The following is an 18528-nucleotide window of genomic DNA, read 5'->3' on the forward strand; positions in this document are numbered from 1 at the left end:
CCACTGTGGGCCTGACGCAGGGAGGAACCGGAGCACCTCTCCAGACCTGACCCAAAGCCCACAGTAGAGAAAGGCGGCCCACCCATGGTGACCATGCAGGGGAAGCCAAGGAAGAAGCACCCATCTCCTGCTAGTGGCTCCCATTGGCCAAACCCACTGAGAAGTCAGGGCAAGGGAGCAACATGGAACACTGTGGAGAAGCAGCAAAGGGAAGATTTCTTGCTCAGGGTCTGCAGCTGCAGAGCCGAGCCCATTCTCCGCTGCGTTCCTGGTCTTTCCCTCCTTCCCAAAGCTGCCAGGAGCTTGGGAGAGCACACCTTAGATCAGTAACAAGGCTGCTGTGGGTGGGTTCTGTCTATCCTCTCACAGGTTCCATCATGGAGAATGGAGTGAGCTCTTCCAGCACAGCTGACAAGTCCAAGAAGCAGTCTCTGATCCCCAGCTTCCAGAGCCCAGCCACCAGTCTGGGGATGGATGAAGGGGTCTCTGCCAGCACACCTGGAACTGGAGCTGGGGAGACTCTGAAGCAAGAGTGTGACTCCTTGGGCCCCCAGATGGCAAGCAGCACCATCTCCAAGCCGTCTTCGTCCTCCTCAGGACCCAGGACCTTCCCATGGCCAGGACAGCCCATCAGAGGCTACCGGGGCCCGCACACAGCCCTGCCACCGGTGGTGATCCTATCCAAAGCAGCCTACAGCCTCCTGGGCTCCCAGAAGAGTGGCAAGCTGCCATCCTCCTCATCCCTGCTGCCTCATGCCGACGTGGCCTGGATGAGCTCCCTGCGGCCACTCCTGAACAAGGACATGAGCAGTGAGGAGCAGTCCCTTTACTACAGGCAGTGGACCTCAGCCCGGCAGCACCATGCCGACTACAGCAACCAGCCGGACCCGGCCTCTGGCACCCGAACCTTCCACCCCCGGCGGCTGCTGCTGACTGGGCCCCCCAAGGTAGGGTCGGGCTGGGCCCTTTCTTAGGTTGGGGTTGGCAAGTCTTCTCCAAGAAAGAAAGAAGCCAGAGAACCTCGTGGGGGTGGAGCGGGTGTGACAGAGCAATGAGGACCTCATTTAGGCCTCTCAGGCAAGAGACACTGCAGAGGCAATGTGTGAAATCTCTTTTCTCTTTTCCTCCCTTCTCTTTCCTGCCTCCATTCCTCCCTAATTAAAAATCTTTCCATCAGGTGGGAAAGACGGGTTCCTATTTACAGTTCCTCAGGATCCTCTTCCGCATGCTCATCAGGCTTCTGGAGGTGGATGTCTATGATGAGGAGGAGATCAACACTGGTGAGTGCTGAGGCCAGGAGTGGGCAGAGGGGCAAGATACAAAGACATTGAACCACAAATCCTGGGAACTTGCCTTTGGCTTCTGGGATTTGTACAGTACCTAACCTGCAGAGTTATTGGGGGGCTCAAGATAATGTGCCCAACGCCGGGCACAGTGGCTCACACCTGCAATCTCAGCACTTTGGGAGGCCAAGATGAGCAGTTCACCTGAGGTTGGGAATTAGAGACCAGCCTGGGCAACATGGTGAAACCCTGTCTCTACTAAAAATACAAGAATCAGCCAACCGTGGTGATGCACACCTGTAATTTCAGCTACTTGGAGGCTAAGGCAGTAAGAATCACTTACTAAGTAAGCTAAGGAATCACTTGAACCCAAGAGGAGGGTTGCAGTGAGCCAAGATCATGCCACTACACTCCATCCTAGGTGACAGAGTGAGACTTTGTCTCAAAATAAAGAAAGAAAGAAAAGATAATGTGCCTGGCAAATAGTTCTGAATAAACTGTAGCCTTTTTTAGTTCATTGGAGTCAGGCATTGTGTATTCTACTTTTGGCCTCCTCTCTACAATGTCCAGCGAGGTGCTGGGCAAAAAGGCGTTTTTATTTAGTTTTTTTATTTTTAAATTCTGGGGATACATGTTCTGAACGTGTGAGTTACATAAGTAGACATGTGCCATGGTGGTGTGCTGCACCTATCAACCCGTCATCTAGGTTTTAAGCCCTGCATGCATTAGGTATTTGTCCTAATGCTGTCCCTCCCCATACCCCCACCACCACTGGCAGGCCTCGGTGTGCGATGTTGCCCTCCCTGTGTCCATGTGTTCTGTTCACCTCCCACTTATGAGTGAGAACGTGCAGTGTCTGGTTTTCTGTTCCTGTGTTAGTCTCCTGAGAATGATGGCTTCCAGCTTCATCTATGTCCCTGCAAAGGACATGAAGTCATTCTTTTTTATGGCTGCAAAAAAAGGCGTTTAATAAAGGCTTTTTAGGTAGATCAGTTGCCTAGATGGTTATTGTAAAAATCAAGTTGTAGTATTCAACTGCTTAAGGATCCAGGGCATATTTATATCTGCATACCAGTCCTTTGTCGATTAGGCAGATTATGTCTTATATTTTACCCATAGGCTCTGAATGAAGGCACTGAATTACTATAATGAGATGAAAATGTCTATGTGTATAACTGAATGCTGGCACCACGAACAAAACCTCTTCCCATCTGCATTAAGACAAAGGGGCAGCCGGGCATGGTGGCTCATGCCTATAATCCCAGCACTTTGGGAAGCTGAGGCAGGTGGATCACCTGAGGTCAGGAGTTCAAGACCAGCCTGACCAACACTGTGAAACCCCATCTCTACTAAAAATACAAAAAATAGCCAGATGTGGTGGTGCATGCCTGTAATCCCAGCTACACAGGAGGCTGAGGCAGGAGAATCGTGTGAACCCAGGAGGTGGATCATTTGATCCCAGGTGGTTGAGGCTGCAGTGAGCTCTGACCATGTCACTGTACTCTGGCCTGGGTTACACAGCAAGACCCTGTCTTAAACCCACAAAAAATAAAACCATCTCTCATGCTTAAAATAATCTGGGGACTCAGGGTTAAGTATAGTGCCTGAAGGTATGATGTAAAAACAGGGCCAGGATTCACACCCAGGCCTATTTGGTCTCAACCTGACTGCACGTTGCAACACCCTGAGGAGCCTTAAACAATATGACTGCTTCCTAGGCAGTCAGACATTCTGACTGAACTATTTCTGGGATGTGTGGCCTGAGTGTGGGAATTTTTACCAGCTGGGGAGCTGGTAAAAATTCTAATGTGCGGAAGACGCTGGGAATCTTGCTCAGGGCATCCTAAAATCTCTCGGGTGTCACCACAGCTAAAAATCTCAACAGAAATAAGATCACCCAAAATTAAACTTTTATTTTTTTATTGCATTTTAGGTTTTGGGGCACATGTGAAGAACATGCAAGATAGTTGCATAGGTACACATGTGGCAGTGTGATTTGCTGCCTTCCTCCCCTTCACCTATATTTGGCATTTCTCCCCATGCTATCTCTCCCCAACTCCCCACCCTCTGCTGTCCCTCCCCTATTCCCCCCAACAGACCCCAGTGTGTAGTGCTCCCCTCCCTGTGTCCATGTGTTCTCATTGTTCAACACCTGCCTATGAGTGAGAACATGCGGTATTTCATTTTCTGTTCTTGTGTCAGTTTGCTGAGAATGATGGTCTCCAGGTTCATCCATGTCTCTACAAAGGACACGAACTCATCGTTTTTGATGGCTGCATAATATTCCATGTTGTCTGACAAAGGACTGATATCCAGAATTTACAAAGAACTAAAACAGATTTACAAGAAAAAACAAGCCCATTCAAAAGTGGGCAAAGGATATGAACAGAGACTTTATAAAAGAAGACAAAAAAAATGCTCATCATCAGTGGTCATTAGAGAAATGCAAATCAAAACTACATTGAGATATCATCTCATGCCAGTTAGAATGGCGATCATTAAAAAATCTGGAGACAACAGATGCTGGAGAGGATGTGGAGAAATAGGAACACTTTTACACTGCTGGTGGGAGTGTAAATTAGTTCAACCATTGTGGAAGACAGTGTGGCGATTCCTCAAGGACCTAGAAATAGAAATTCCATTTGACCCAGCAATCCCATTACTGCATATATATCCAAAGGACTATAAATCATTCTACTATAAGGACACATGCACACGAATGTTCATTGCAGCACTGTTTACAATAGCAAAGACCTGGAACCAACCCAAATGCCCATCGATGATAGACTGGACAGGGACAATGTGGCACATATACACCATGGAATATTATGCAGCCATCAGAATTAAACTTTTAAGGAAATTTGGGGTGATGGAGACTCAGTTATCTTACAGATGCAGAAGTTTGTGAATTGAGTCTGCAGAGACAAATGCTGGGAGCCGTTGAGGGCAAATGTTCCTCTCAGCAAGGGTGTAAACAATTCTGGCTCCTACAATGGGATAGGGGAGCTCATTTTTTCAGAAATGCCTTTGTCCACCAAGCCATTCTCCCTGACACATGGGGGAAAGGGAGGCCAATCACCTGCTCTGCACACTTCCTTCTTGTCCTAGATCATAGTGAAAGCACTGAAGTGAGCCAGTCAGAGGGAGAGCCCTGGCCTGACATCGAGAACTTCAGTAAAATGCCTTTTGACGTCAGTGTGCATGACCCCAAGTACAGTTTGATGAGCCTGGTGTATACTGAGAAGCTGGCAGGAGTCAAACAAGGTCAGTGCAGTCAGCCAAGTTCACCTGCTCTTTGGGTCAAGGAGACACTAACTCCGGGCAGGAGGCCCAGAGCAGTGACATCTTTGAAAGCACCTTACATCTCACTTTTCTTTAGCTCGTATACATGTGCACACTTTAAAATTTTCATACCTGTTTCTCAGGGCATAAATTACAGAATGCATGGAAAAGTCCTTTTGAGGAAAAGGGAACTTTTCTTTCAAGGCATAGGGAAAACATTTTATCTCATGGGATGGCTTTTTGCCCCTTTATACACAGAAGTGATAAAGGAATCCAAAGTTGAAGAGCCCAGGAAACGAGAAACTGTGTCCATAATGCTGACCAAATATGCAGCCTACAACACCTTTCACCACTGCGAACAGTGCCGCCAGTACATGGACTTCACCTCTGCCTCCCAGGTACCGTCCCGCCTTCGTCCTCTGTCACCCACTATGGATTTTGTATGTAAGGTGGGGGTGGAGGGATGAAAAATAAGGCCCCTAGTTTCAGGCCACAGGTAAAGGATAGTTTATTCATGAGAAGGAGCCACTCATTGGTGACAAAAATGCATGAAGTCCAGGAGCCGTGGCTCACGCCCATAATCCCAACACTGTGGGAGGCTGAGACAGGTGGATCACCTGAAGTCAGGAGTTCATGATCATCCTGGCCAACATGGTGAAACCCCATCTCTACTAAAAATACAAAAAATTAGCTGGGCATGGTGGCACACGCCTGTAATCCCAGCTACTCGGGAGGCTAAGGCAGGAGAATCGCTTGAACCTATGAGGCAGAGGTTGCAGTGAGCCGAGAGATCGCGCCACTGCACTCCCACCTGGGTAACAGAGTGAGACTCTCTCTCTCAAAAAAAAAATGCATGAAGTGATAATTAAATGAATGTTGGGTTTATATGGATTGTGGGAGGGAGAGGAGGCAGCTTAGTTTTAGTGTCTTGAATTACTTCATCAAATGGTTACATGTGTCATGTTTAGGTTAGGAAGTACCTGAGATGTTTATTTGCAATCCATGTATTACTGTATATTTGATAAAAGGGTTTCCCCCTCTTCCCTTTGGATCACTGACTAAAATGGCACTATTATCTCAGATCCACAGGGTGTGCTCTTTGAGCTGTGATTCTAACAAATCTGTTGATCAACCTAGTCACATTCTCACACCTGCTTGGGGTGGCTTGGCCAGTGGAGTTGGTTTGTTTTATGCAGTGAGAACTGAGACATAGGAATGCAGAACATTGGCCAATACCCCTTAGTGTGTGGCTTCTTTTGTTCTAGTGCATCTTTAAGCACAGAAGATGGAAAGGCAACAAATGATAGTAATATCCAGAGCTTACTTGCCCCAATTCATCTTTATTTTTATGACTTGGCTGTGAACACAGAAACAACTCCTGCTTCTTGTAGGCCATACTGACTTGCCTAAACCTGTTTTTGCTCTTCAGGGCCAAGTCATAACCCTTTTCCCACATCTCATCCTGAAATACAAATGAGTACTAGAAGGAATATGCTTAAAAAAAAAATTGAATCATTCTGCCCTTCTAATACAATTTACCTTTTATTTCCCATTTGTTTTCTTGATGTTACTGAAAACTTTTGGAGGGCTGCTTTGAAATAAGCTTGTAAAGCTTTATAGAATATAGAAGACCTAAGTCCCCTGGTCTACAGATTAGAAGTTTTTAGAAAATATTCGAAACTCTCTATTCATACAGTTTGTGTGATTACAGTACCAAGTAGTAATTCCCATATTTCTGAATAAACTAGAATTAAGGAGAGAAGTATATTATTTTTCTATGAAATACAGTATTTTGGTTAAAACCTTTGGGAAACTTACTTAGATTCTAGTTGCTGATGAAAATTGATGTTATCCTTTCATTAAGCCAAATCTTATCCATATTAAAGCATGAAAAGACCTATTATATAATTATTCACTGAGATAGGTTACTGAAAGCACATGAACTCTACAGCACTTTAAAAGTAGATTAGATTTATATTTGGCTTTAATGAGTCAAATGGTCTCCTTTCTGAAACCAGAGTTCTGAACTAAATGATTGTTTGCACCTCTTCGGCATCCACTGTAGCCAGAAAAGATGGGGCTGGAGAGGCATCTTAATGTCAAATCTGATACTTTATTTAGAAAGCTGATATTCATTTGACCTGACCTGCATAGAGCAGAAGTGTTTCCCCCTGATTAACAGGAGACCTTTGGGAATGCATACAGAACAGGACATCCCACAGGTATGTCTGACCTCTGCATAAGATGGAACGGTTGTGGCTCTAAGAGCATAAAGAATGCAGACAGTGCCAGGCAACAAGTACTTCTCCCATTGAGGCTATGTAGGTGCAAGATGGCAGGCTCTCCTGTCAGTGGCAGCTCCTAAATGATGAAGTGTTTGCCTTACCAACCCTCTAGACATTGCTGCTCACAGCCTGATCTGGTGGCATTTACCAATTCATGTTAGTTTCCCTCTCTTAATAAGAACCTGAAAGAGTGGCCTGGAAGTTTGGAGACTGTGAGCTTTACTAACATTTCCTCCCTTTCTTCTTTGCAAATGTAGATGTCTGACTCCACCCTTCATGCCTTCACATTCTCTTCTTCTATGCTGGGAGAAGAGGTTCAGCTCTATTTCATCATTCCGAAATCCAAAGAGAGTCATTTTGTCTTCAGCAAGCAGGGCAAGCACCTGGAGAGCATGCGGCTGCCCCTGGTTTCAGACAAGGTGGGTGAGAACATCTGGACTACCAGATAGCCCAGACCTATTTCTCTAAGCATCCTCAATCTAGAGGCTTTAATCTCCCTTTGTGGTCTGGTTTTTCTCTTTTGGCAGAATTTGAATGTAGTCAAGAGCCCTATTTTCACTCCTTCGAGCGGTCGACACGAGCACGGACTCCTAAACCTTTTCCATGCCATGGAGGGCATCAACCACCTTCACCTTCTGGTGGTCAAAGAATATGAGATGCCTCTGTACCGCAAGTACTGGCCCAACCACATCATGCTGGTGCTTCCCGGCATGTTCAATAATGCAGGCGTGGGTAAGGGGCCCCCTTGGGATGGGGAGAAGGGCTGCAAAGATAAACTGAGCTCCATTCCCCTTCCATGAAACTTACAAAGAGTCCCCTGCCTCTGGAAATTGTCCTGCCCTCCTCACCACTCTTCCTTGAATTTGAGTTTTCTTTTTCTCCTTATCTGCAGTTTTGCAGAATTAACTCTGAGGACTGGTAATTAAGGAAGGTTACTGGTGTACTGAGCACCCTGGGATTTGGGATTCTTCCCTGTGTAGGCTACAAATGTTCCTGGGCTGAGCACTCTGGAGTAGGAATGTAACTGTGAGGCAGGGTTAGTGGTTCACCTAGATTGGGAGGAGCCCCTGGGTCATCTTATCTTTAAGGCACATAGGAAGTTCTAGGGGGCTACTGTACAACCAGGGAACTGAAAACATCATTACTGCCTATAACACAGGCATGTGCCTCAAGGAAGTTTTCCTGCTTTCCCCTTTAAGAGCGACGTGCAGATTTTTCAAGAGGCCAATGCTTGTTGTATTTATGACAGAGCAGTGGGGACTGGAGATGTCAGAAAGCCTTAGTTTTCCTTTCTCAGGCAGGAAATCTCTAACTGAATCCATTTAGAGCTGTGCTCTTGTGGACACTTCTTGGGCTGTAGTTCTAAACAGTTTTGCCCATCTGCTTCTGTGGGTGCCTCAGTGCCAAGTCAGGAACTGCTTGTTCCCATTTTAAAGGGAATTAATAACACCCAGCCTAGAGTTGGACTGGAGGGCAGATAAGAGCTGAGTAGTTTTCTTGAACCTACGTTTCTTCCCTCCAGGTTCTCCTTTCTCCACTGTCTCCCCACTTGGCTTCTGCCTCTTCCTTTTCCTCTCTATTCATCTCTCTCCCTTCCTTCTGAGATCTCTCCATTTCTTGTTCCTTTCTATGCCTTTTCATGTCCTTCAGCTTCAAACAGCCTTAATATGGGCTTAAAATACTTTATTTTTTTGAGACAGAGTCTTGCTCTGTCACCCAGGCTGGAGTGCAATGGCACAATCTCAGCTCATGGCAACCTCCGCCTCCTGGGTTCAAGAGAATTCTCCTGCCTCAGCCTCCCAAGTAGTTGGGACTACAGGTGTGTACCACCAGGCCTGGCTAGTTTTGTATTTTTAGTAGAGCCAGGGTTTCGCCATGCTGGCCAGGCTGGCCTCAAACTCCTGACCTCCTGACCCGCCTGCCGCAGCCTCCCAAAGTGCTGGGATAAGAGGTGTGAGTCACTGCACCCAGCCAAGCTTAAAATATTTTTTAAAATGGTTTTGTTTTGAATAATTTTGTCACTTTGTATCAAGTGAATTAATAAGGCTTCTGTATTATTTCTGTTCCTTCAGCCTCCCCAAAACCACTTAAACTCATACTAACTGAAGGCTTTTGCTATATGAATGTGACCCTGTGTGTGCCTGACTAATCCTTAGGAGAAAGTTTTCTCATCCTAGATCTGACCAAACTGTTTAGTACAATTTTGCCATTTTTGCAATAATTTGGGGAGAAAGAAGCCAACACACATATGCAAATGAAATATACAAACTTATTTTTATTTTTGGTAAAAATCACAACATAAAATTTACTGCCTTGGCTGAGTGCAGTGGCCTATGCCTGTAATCCCAGCACTTCAGGAGGCCAAGGCAGGTGGATTACCTGAGGTCAGGAGTTTGAGACTAGCCTGGCCAACATGGTGAAACCCCATCTCTCTTTAAAAAAAAAATTAGTAGGGCATGGTGGTGCACGCCTGTAATCCCAGCTACTTGGAGGCTGAGGCAGGAGAATCACTTGAACCCGTGAGGTGGAGGTGGCAGTGAGCCAGGATCGCGCTACTGCACTCTAGCCTGGGCAAGAAGAGCGAAATTCTGTTTCAAAAGAAAAAAAATTTACTGCCTTAATGACTTCGAAAGTGTTAAAAATTCAGAAGTGTTAAGTACATTCTCATTGTTGTGAGACCAATTCCTAGAACTCCTTTCACCTTGTGAAACTGAAACTCTATACCCATTAAACAACTCCTCATTCTCTACCTCCCCTCAGCACCTGGCAACCACCATTCTCCTTTCTCTTAAGTGCCTCATATCAATGGAATGATACAGTATTTGTCCTTTTGTGACTGACTGACTTATCTCACTTAGCATGTCCTCAGAGTTCATCCATGTTGTAGCATGTGTTAGAATTCCCTTCCTTCTTAAAGGCTGAATAATATTCCATTTCATGTATCTGCTACATTTAATTCATCCATTCATCTGTCAGTGGACACTTGGGCTGCTCCCACCTTGTGGCTGTTGTGCATCATGCTTTTATGAACACAAGTATACAAATATCTGAGACTCTTCTTTCAATTCTTCTGGGCATATATCTAGAAGTTAGACTGCCGGATCATATGGTAATTCATTTTTAACTTTCTGAAGAATCACCATACAGTTTTCCATAGTGGCTTGCAGCATTTTACCTTCTCACCAACAGTGCACAGGGATTCCAATTTCTTCACATCCTCACCAACACTTTTTTTTTGGGGGGGGTGCGTTTTGCATTGTGATTTTGATTTGCATTCCCCTAAAGATTAATAATATTGAACATCATTTTGTGTGTGTGTGTGTTAGCCATCTGTATATCTTCTTTGAAGACTTGACTCTAAAGTTGTTGATTTTTCGACTAAATTATTTTGTTGTTGTTGAGTTGTAGCAGTTTAAAAAAATATATATTCTGAGTATTAACCCCTTGTCAGATACACTCTTTGAAAAGATTTTCTTCCAATGGTGGTTCTTGCCTATAATCCCAGCATTTTAAGAGGCTAAGGCAGGCAGAACACCTGATGTCAGGAGTTTGAGACCAGCCTGACCAATATGGAGAAACCTGTCTCTATTAAAAATACAGAATTAGCCAGGGATGGTGGCACATGCCTGTAACCCCAGCTACTCAGGAGGCTGAGGCAGGAGAATTGCTTGAACCTGGGAGGTGGAGGTTGTGGTGAGCCAAAATCGTACCATTGCACTCCAGCCTAAGCATCAAGAGTAAAACTCCATCTCAAAAAAAAAAACAAAAAAATACGATTTTCTCTCATTCCATGGATTGCTGGATTGCCTTTTACTCTGTTATTTGATGAAGTCTAGTTTGTCTATTTTCTTAGCTTTTGTTTTTGGTATCATATCTAAGAGACCAAATTCAATGTCACAAGGCCTTCCCCTATGTTTTCTTTTAAATGACTTATATTTCTAGCTTTTATGTCTAGGTCTTTGATCCATTTTGAGTTAATTTTTTGTAGGGTCTTCATTCTTTTCCATGTGACTGTAAGGTTTTCCCAGAACCATTTTTTTTTTTTTTTAGACAGGATCTTGCTCTGTCACCCAGGCTGTGTGTGCAGTGGCATGACCATAGCTCACTGTAGCCTCAGAGTTCTGAGCTCAAGCAATCCTCCCACCTCAGCCTCCTGAGTAGCTGGGACTTAAAGCGTGTGCCACTATGTCTGGCTAATGTTTAAATTTTTTGTAGAGACACGGTCTGTGTTGCTCAGGCTGTTCTCAAACTGCTGGCCTCAAGTGATCCTCCTACCTGCTGAGATTACAGGTGTGAGACACCATGTCCAGCCTCCAACCATGTTTGTTGACAAGATCATCTTTTACCCACTGAATGACTTTGGCATCCTTGGCAAAAATCATTTGACCATATATAAGAGGGTTTATTTCTGGGCTTTCTATAGGCCCAGATCAAAACTACCACACTGTTTTTTGGTGGGTTTTGTTTATTTTTACTTTTTTGAGGTGGCGTTTCACTCATTGCCCAGGCTGGAATGCAATGGGCGATTTTGGCTCACTCCAACCTCCAACTCCCTGGTTCAGGTGATTCTCCTGCCTCAGCCCCGAGTAGCTGGGATTACGGGTGCCACCACCACGCCCAACTAGTTTTTTTTTTTTTTTATCTTATTTTTAGTAGAGATGGTGTTTCACCATATTGGCCAGGATGGTCTCGACCTCCTGACCTCAAGTGATCCACCCACCTTGGCCTCCCAAAGTGCTGGGATTACAGGTGTGAGCCACCGTGCCTGGTCCACACTGTTTTGATTACTATAGCTTTGTAGTAAGTTCTGAAATCGGGAAGTATGAGACCTCCAACTTTGCCTCTCTTTTAAGATTGTTTTGGCTATTTGGGGGTCCCCTGAAATACTGGATGAATCACAGGATGGATTTTTCTATGTCTGCAAAGTCCTTGGGATCTTGATAGGGACTGCATTAAGTCTATGGATTACTTTGGGTAGTATTGACACTTAATATCAAGTCTTCCAATCCATAAACACAGGATGTCTTTCCATTTACTGGTGTCTTCCTTAATTTCCTTCAATGCTTTGTATTTTTCACTGTACAAGTCTTTTGCCTTCTTTATTCCTACATCTGTCTTTTTGATGCTATTTAAGTGAACTCTTAATTTTCTTAGATTGTTCATGGCTGAGGTATACAAATGCAACTGATTTTGCACCTGCATCTCTGCTGAATTCACATATTCATTCTAAAGGGGATTTTTGGTGGAATTTTGTTTGCTGAATTCACATATTCATTCTAAAGGGGATTTTTGGTGGAATTTTTAGTTTTCTGTGTATATGTTGCCTGGGAATAGAGATCAATTTTTAATTCCTTCCTATTTGGTTACCTTTTCTTTTACTTGCTGAATTTCTCTGCCTGTGAATTCCAGTACCATATTAAATAGAAATGGTAAAACTGGCATCTTTGTCTTGTTCCTGAACTCAGTTTTGGAAAAGCTTTCAGTCTTTCACCATTGACTATGATGATGTTATAAGAAAAGCCCACAGCTATGGCCCTTATTGAGAGTGCAAACTATGACACACATTCTTGAAAGGTAGATTTTCCTATGTCCCAGTTTTAGCCTTGATCTATTCACACTGCTTTGGTTATTCCATTTCATTAGTACCTACATTTTGTTTCATTTTAGGATGGCCCACTTAGAAAATTTGGCTGATTCCTATCATCATCTTGATAATTGCTAACCTCACTGAGTACTCAGAGGGTGTGAGGTGCTATCCTGAGCATCATAAGGCAACCCTATGAGATTGCCATTATTATTGTCTTCTTAGAGGTGGGAAAGCCAAGGCACAATGGGTTTACTTTGTCCAGGGTCGCATGGTGTGAGCACTGCTCAGTACCATGCTTGGATTTTCTAATCTTTTCAGGCAGATTCGTGGGAAGAAAAACACCAGCCAAGATATATAGAGAAAAGAAAGAGTTTATTTACAAGGAAAGAAAGAGTTTATTTACCAGGATACCTAGAGACGCTCACAAACTTCCAACACCGGCAATAAAGCAGCACGGGTTTTCGCAAGTCCAGACCAAGTCACCACCGAAGCTCAGTTCGGCTTCTGCTAAACAATCTTTTATACTTTTTAAAATAAAGAAGGGTCAAGTCAGGACACTGTCCATGTCTTCATCATGTAACTAACATCCTTGAGGTGTTTACAAAAAATTGGATCAGGGAACTGGCCAGGTTCCCAGGTCCGGCTCTTCAGAGCCTTTTTTTGCATTGGGAAAATTCTGAGCTCGGAATACTCCCAATGATAAGGAAATGAAGATATAGAGTCTGTCCATGACTTGTAAACATAATTAATTCCTTCTGTTCCATTACACATGGCTAGAAAGTGGTAGAATTAGGATTCAAAATCAGACAGGTGGGTTCCTGTCTATTCTCTTTATCTCTATACCATATTGCCTCTTGCAAAAGGCAGATCTAGAAAAAGGCTGCCTGTTTCCAGTCTTCTTCAGAGAAGATGCTGCTGTTTCCTTGAAGTATTTAAAGCAGGGGATATATCAGTGGAACTGGCATTCCCACTCACTGCAGGCCAGTTAACTACCTAGTACAGGACATGTGAGTGGCTGCTTCCAAGTCTGAGAGAGCCTCTTGTCATGCTTCAAGGAAGTAAACAGTAATAGCATTTCCTAGATGTGGATTCCTTTGTCCTATGAGGGAAACTGGATTCTTGCAATACTCTCCAAGTGTGGTTCATATCATTTGTAACCTCAAAGATATCTCTGGCTTTGGGCCCACCAGACTCAAAGACAGCTCTGGTAATGGGCTCTAAGAATCTACATAAAAGTGATTCCCCAGTAACTGTTAGATACACTGGTTTGAGAGCCAATGCTCTGAACATTTGATTGGCTCCCATCCTGCATGGTTGCCATGTGAACAGGAATTCTGAAGCCCAGCCAAGCCTGAGTGAAGGATGTATGGATACGTAGATGTGGTTATGTTGCCTTCCAGGTGCTGCCAGGTTCCTTATTAAGGAGCTATCATATCACAACCTAGAATTGGAGAGAAACCGCCTGGAGGAGCTAGGCATTAAACGCCAGTGTGTCTGGCCATTCATTGTCATGATGGATGATTCGTGTGTCCTATGGAACATTCACAGTGTTCAGGAGCCATCCAGGTAGTGATACTTACAAGCTGTTCTGGGGGCATGACAATGCTATATATAGGCAGGACAATACATTTCTTGGTTACAGTTACATGTGGAAATAAGAGAGAGAGAGTTTTCCAGAGCAAAACAGTCAACCATGAAACCACTCTCAATAGAACATTTTGTGGTGACTTAGGAATTTTTTTACGTAGACATTCAATAGCCCATTAAATTCCTGGACCATTCTGGGATCATGGCATTGGTTAGCTATTAAAGTCTACTGAAGCCAAGCACGGTGGCTCATGCCTATAATTCCAGCACTTTTGAGAGGCCGAGGCAGGCTGATCGTTTTAAGGCCGGGAGTTCTAGACCAGCCTGGCCAATATGGCAAAACCCCATCCCTACTAAAAATACAAAAATTAGCTTAATGCAATTTTGGGAGTGAAAAAAAAAAAAAAACAAGCTGGGTATGGTGGCACATGCCTGTAGCCCTGAGGCACAGGAATAACTTGAACCCAAGAGGCAGAGGTTGCAATGAGCTGAGATTGCGCCACTGCACTTAAACCTGGGTGACAGAGCGAGATTCTGTCAAGTATTCCTGACTCTTATAAAATATTCCTTATTATATACAATTACCAGAACTGGGAAGGATAATCCTATGCTTCCAACCTCTGGCTACCTCTTCTTTGGCAACTCTTTATTCATTGTACACTCTGACACAGGGGCTGGATTTCCTTCTCTGCCCTAAAATGGTAAGCCCCAGCCCCAGAAGGCAGTTTCTTTAATAATAACAGGAAAAAACTGGGCTTGACATTCTTCTCCATTTGCTAATACAAAGTAAATCAGTTAATTATATCCTTGAGAGTATTACTGGTGTATAATAGTGTGTAGACACTTCACAAATGATCCTCTCTTCTGTAATATTTATTGACATCTTATATAAACTATATTTCATAGCCAGCCCATGGAAGTAGGAGTTTCCAGTAAGAATGTGTCCTTGAAGACTGTCTTGCAGCACATTGAAGCCACACCAAAAATTGTCCACTACGCAATCTTGGGCATACAGAAATGGAACAGCAAGCTGACTTCTCAGAGCCTAAAGGCCCCGTTCTCTAGGTGCCATGTGCATGATTTCCTTCTCCTCAACATAGACTTGACTCAGAATGTACAGTATGACTTCAACAGGTAAGTCAGGCCTCATGGATGCAGGTAATCCTGGCATCTACTGATTGCTTCTGCTTAGCTCTAGCCTCTGTAATGCTTTTATTCCTGTGTATTCAATTGAGAAGCTTACTCTTTATGTGGGCAAGGAGAAAGGGTGATCACAAGCCCCAACGTGTGCCCCTTTATCACCAACTGACCTAGACCTTAACAGGGGTTACAGTATGAAATACTCGAAGAAAACACTTTAGCCATCTCATTATTCAACAAGAACTAAGACAGACACAGTAACTGTTGACTCAAGTTAGTATGTGGACCCATAAACATCTAAGACTAAGCCCACCTTCACCCTCAAAACTCAGAAGGAAATCACTTTTCCTGAATGTTAGTAGTTAGTAGGACCCAGGGATTTGGGTCCTGTAGGAAAAAGGCAGCAGATGAGTATGAGCAGGCTAACCATGGCCTTGCCTCCCAAATAATGTCCAGGTTCCTACAAAACCTGAGAGGGTCAAGCAAGAAGGCAGGGACCATAAAGTCCTTCTTATGCCAATCTTGCGGTTACAGAATAGCTGCTGCTTTCACTTCTGTTTTAAATTTGACAGAGGCTTCATACTGTTTGTAGCCAGAATTTTAAAACTGGGAGCACCTCTATATTTCTGTTCTGTCACAGTGTATCAAATAGGAATATAGTTTTTGCATAGGGATACCTCAACCCTGTGACATATCTAGGACAAAGATCATTTCACTTCCCTTCTGAGAAAGGCTGAGTTTTTCAAGGCCATACAGAAATGAAGCAGCAAGCTGAGTTCTCAGAGCCTAAAGGCCCCATTCTCTAGATGCCATGTACATGATTTCATTCTCTTCAACATAGACTTGACTCAGAATGCTGAGGGCCAGCTCCACAAAAGCATAGTTTTTTAGGCTCCTAATATCTTGCTACACATTTATCTCTCTGTGTGTAGTTATCATGGTTGAGATATGCCAGCTGAAGAAACCTATTGTTATGGTTACAATTTAGGTATTTCTGTGAAGATGTTGACTTTAATCTGAGAACCAACAGTAGTGGCCTGCTCATCTGCCGCTTTAATAACTTCAGTCTCATGAAGAAACATGTTCAGGTTGGCGGGCAAAGGGACTTTATCATTAAACCAAAGATCATGGTAAGTACTGCAAGCTTGATTCTAATGCTGAAAATAAGTACAATGATATCTTAGTAATATCTTTGTTATTAGATACGGGCATTAAGCACTTTCCATTTTATTGGAAAAGTGAAATAAGACAAGGGAGTTCTCTTTTTTGAGACAGTCTCACTCTGTCACCCAGGCTCGAGTGCAGTGGCGTGATCTTCATTCACTGCAACCTCTGCCTCCTGGGTTCAAGCAATTCTCATGCCTCGGCCTCCTGAGTAGCTGGGATTACAGGCGTGTGCCACCACAGCTGACTGATTTTTGTATTTTTAGTAGAGATGGGGTTTCACCATGTTGGCCAGGCTGGTTTTGATCTCCTGACCTCAAGTGATCTGCCCACCTTGGCCTCCCAAAGTGCTGGGATTACAGACGTGAGCTACTGTGCCTGGCTATAAGGGAGTTCTTAATGTCAAATTCTCAATCTCATTTCTGTTACTGAGACTCATCCAGAGCCAAAACATTTGTTTTGACAATCTAACAAAATTACTTTAGATGTCAGTCTTAAATCTTAAGTTTATTTGGATTTAAGCCTTAACAAATCCATCAAAACTTCAGTTTCAAGATGGCAAACTTTATATTTTTACTTTTTTTTTTGAGACGGAGTCTCACTGTGTCGCCCAGGCTGGATTGCAGTGGCATGATTGGCTTGCTGCAACCTATGCCTCCCAGGTTCAAGTGATTCTCCTGCCTCAACCACTGTGCCCTGCCACATTTTTACATTCTTTATGTAATACATGAGAGAAATGTAAATCAAGATGCCAGCCTGATCCTTTGCTAGAACTTTCCTAAAATACAGTAATATGGCTGGGTGCGGTGGCTCACGTCTGTAATCCCAGCACTTTGGGAGGCTGAGGTAGGCAGATCACGAGGTCAAGAGATCAAGACCATCCTGGCCAACATGGTAAAACCCCATCTCTACTAAAAATACAAAAACTAGCTGGGCATGGTGGCACGTGCCTGTAGTTCCAGCTCTTTGGGAGGCTGATACAGGAGAATCACTTGATCCTGGGAGGCAGAAGCTGCAGTGAGCCAAGATCGCGCCACTGCACTCCAGGCCTGTGCAACACAGCGAGATTCTGTCTAAAAAAAAAAAAATACAGATCAAAACCTGTATTACTACCCCTTTCTAAGACATTTACTGATACCAGTGTGGGCTACCAGTGGAGCTTAGAAACCTCCTTGCCATTTTTTTGGTGGGGTTGTGATGAGATAGATAGGATTTAACCCATACATAGATACATACACACCGAGCACCACTGTAAAACGCTTCTGATTAGATCTCACAGTGTACCTGTTAAATGTGGTAACTTTCAGAGAAGCCTGTTCTCTTCTGCCCTTGCTGTGTGTAACTTGCATTAAATCCTATTGTACTATTCCCCAGAGAAAAAAATATTCAGGACCCCTGACTGACACAGAAGCTAGCACCCCTCACTCTGTTATGTTATTATTTGACTGTTAGGATACAATTCAGTGTTTCCTCACCTGTTTAATCCAGGGACAGACAAATTTCCCATCATGATGTTGACTCTGATTTCAGGTGTCAGAGAACTTAGCACCCATCTTGCCCCTTCAATACATCTGCGCTCCTGACAGTGAACACACGCTACTGGCAGCCCCTGCACAGTTTCTCCTGGAGAAATTCCTTCAGCACGCCTCATATAAACTCTTCCCCAAAGCCATCCGTAACTTCAAGAGTCCCGTGCTGGCCATTGACTGCTACCTTAACATTGGACCAGAGGTAAAAAGGGTGTGGGGGATACTGTGCTTACTATGTCCATCCCTTTCTCATTTTAGCTGTTTGAAAACTGAAATGGAGGCAAAATAGGAGTCTATGACAAGAGAGAAATATAAATCAAGATGCCAGTCTGGTCCTTTGCCAGAACTTTTATTAAAGATAATACAGATCAAAACCTGTATTTCTACCCTTCGCATACTCACTTATGTAAAGGCTCACACAACATGCAATTAACCCTCCCCATGCCTATTTTAACTGTACAAATGAGCCAGGGAATATACAACTCAGCTCAGATGTCAGCTCCTCTGAGAAGCCTGCCTCAGTGACTTTGGGCAGCAGTTGCTTGCTCCCACCTCTCTTAACATTCATCAGATTATACTGTAATTAATTTTGTGGGATTTTCTACATAAAAGTGTGAGTTTTTCAAAGACACACAATGTCTTAGCCATTGTTTTATACATATATAAGGAGC

General features: G+C 43.8%; 2 protein-coding genes across 28 annotated transcripts in view; one reads left to right on the forward strand and one right to left on the reverse strand.

Moving 5' to 3' along the window:
• GREB1L (GREB1 like retinoic acid receptor coactivator) overlaps positions 1–18528 on the forward strand; it is a 334722-nt gene that overhangs the window by 309710 nt on the left and 6484 nt on the right. For all 25 annotated transcript variants that reach the window (XM_054244041.2, XM_078347854.1, XM_078347858.1 and 22 more), the window contains 10 exons: positions 370–947; positions 1178–1280; positions 4392–4547; positions 4824–4963; positions 7108–7269; positions 7378–7582; positions 13838–14003; positions 14931–15158; positions 16153–16294; positions 17859–18059. In XM_054244041.2, the coding sequence (XP_054100016.2) occupies positions 370–947; positions 1178–1280; positions 4392–4547; positions 4824–4963; positions 7108–7269; positions 7378–7582; positions 13838–14003; positions 14931–15158; positions 16153–16294; positions 17859–18059 (2081 nt within the window). The remainder of the gene's footprint in view (positions 1–369; positions 948–1177; positions 1281–4391; positions 4548–4823; positions 4964–7107; positions 7270–7377; positions 7583–13837; positions 14004–14930; positions 15159–16152; positions 16295–17858; positions 18060–18528) is intronic.
• Positions 9106–18528, reverse strand: part of ESCO1 (establishment of sister chromatid cohesion N-acetyltransferase 1) — a 93037-nt gene continuing 83614 nt past the window's right edge. For all 3 annotated transcript variants that reach the window (XR_013525787.1, XM_078347866.1, XM_054244052.2), the window contains one exon: positions 9106–9438. Coding sequence is in view for 2 of the 3 variants with exons in the window: in XM_078347866.1 (XP_078203992.1) it covers positions 9333–9438 (106 nt within the window). In the remaining variant the exon portion in view is untranslated. The remainder of the gene's footprint in view (positions 9439–18528) is intronic.

Source organism: Callithrix jacchus, chromosome 13 (genome assembly GCF_049354715.1).
Source record: "Callithrix jacchus isolate 240 chromosome 13, calJac240_pri, whole genome shotgun sequence".
NCBI lineage: Eukaryota > Metazoa > Chordata > Mammalia > Primates > Cebidae > Callithrix > Callithrix jacchus.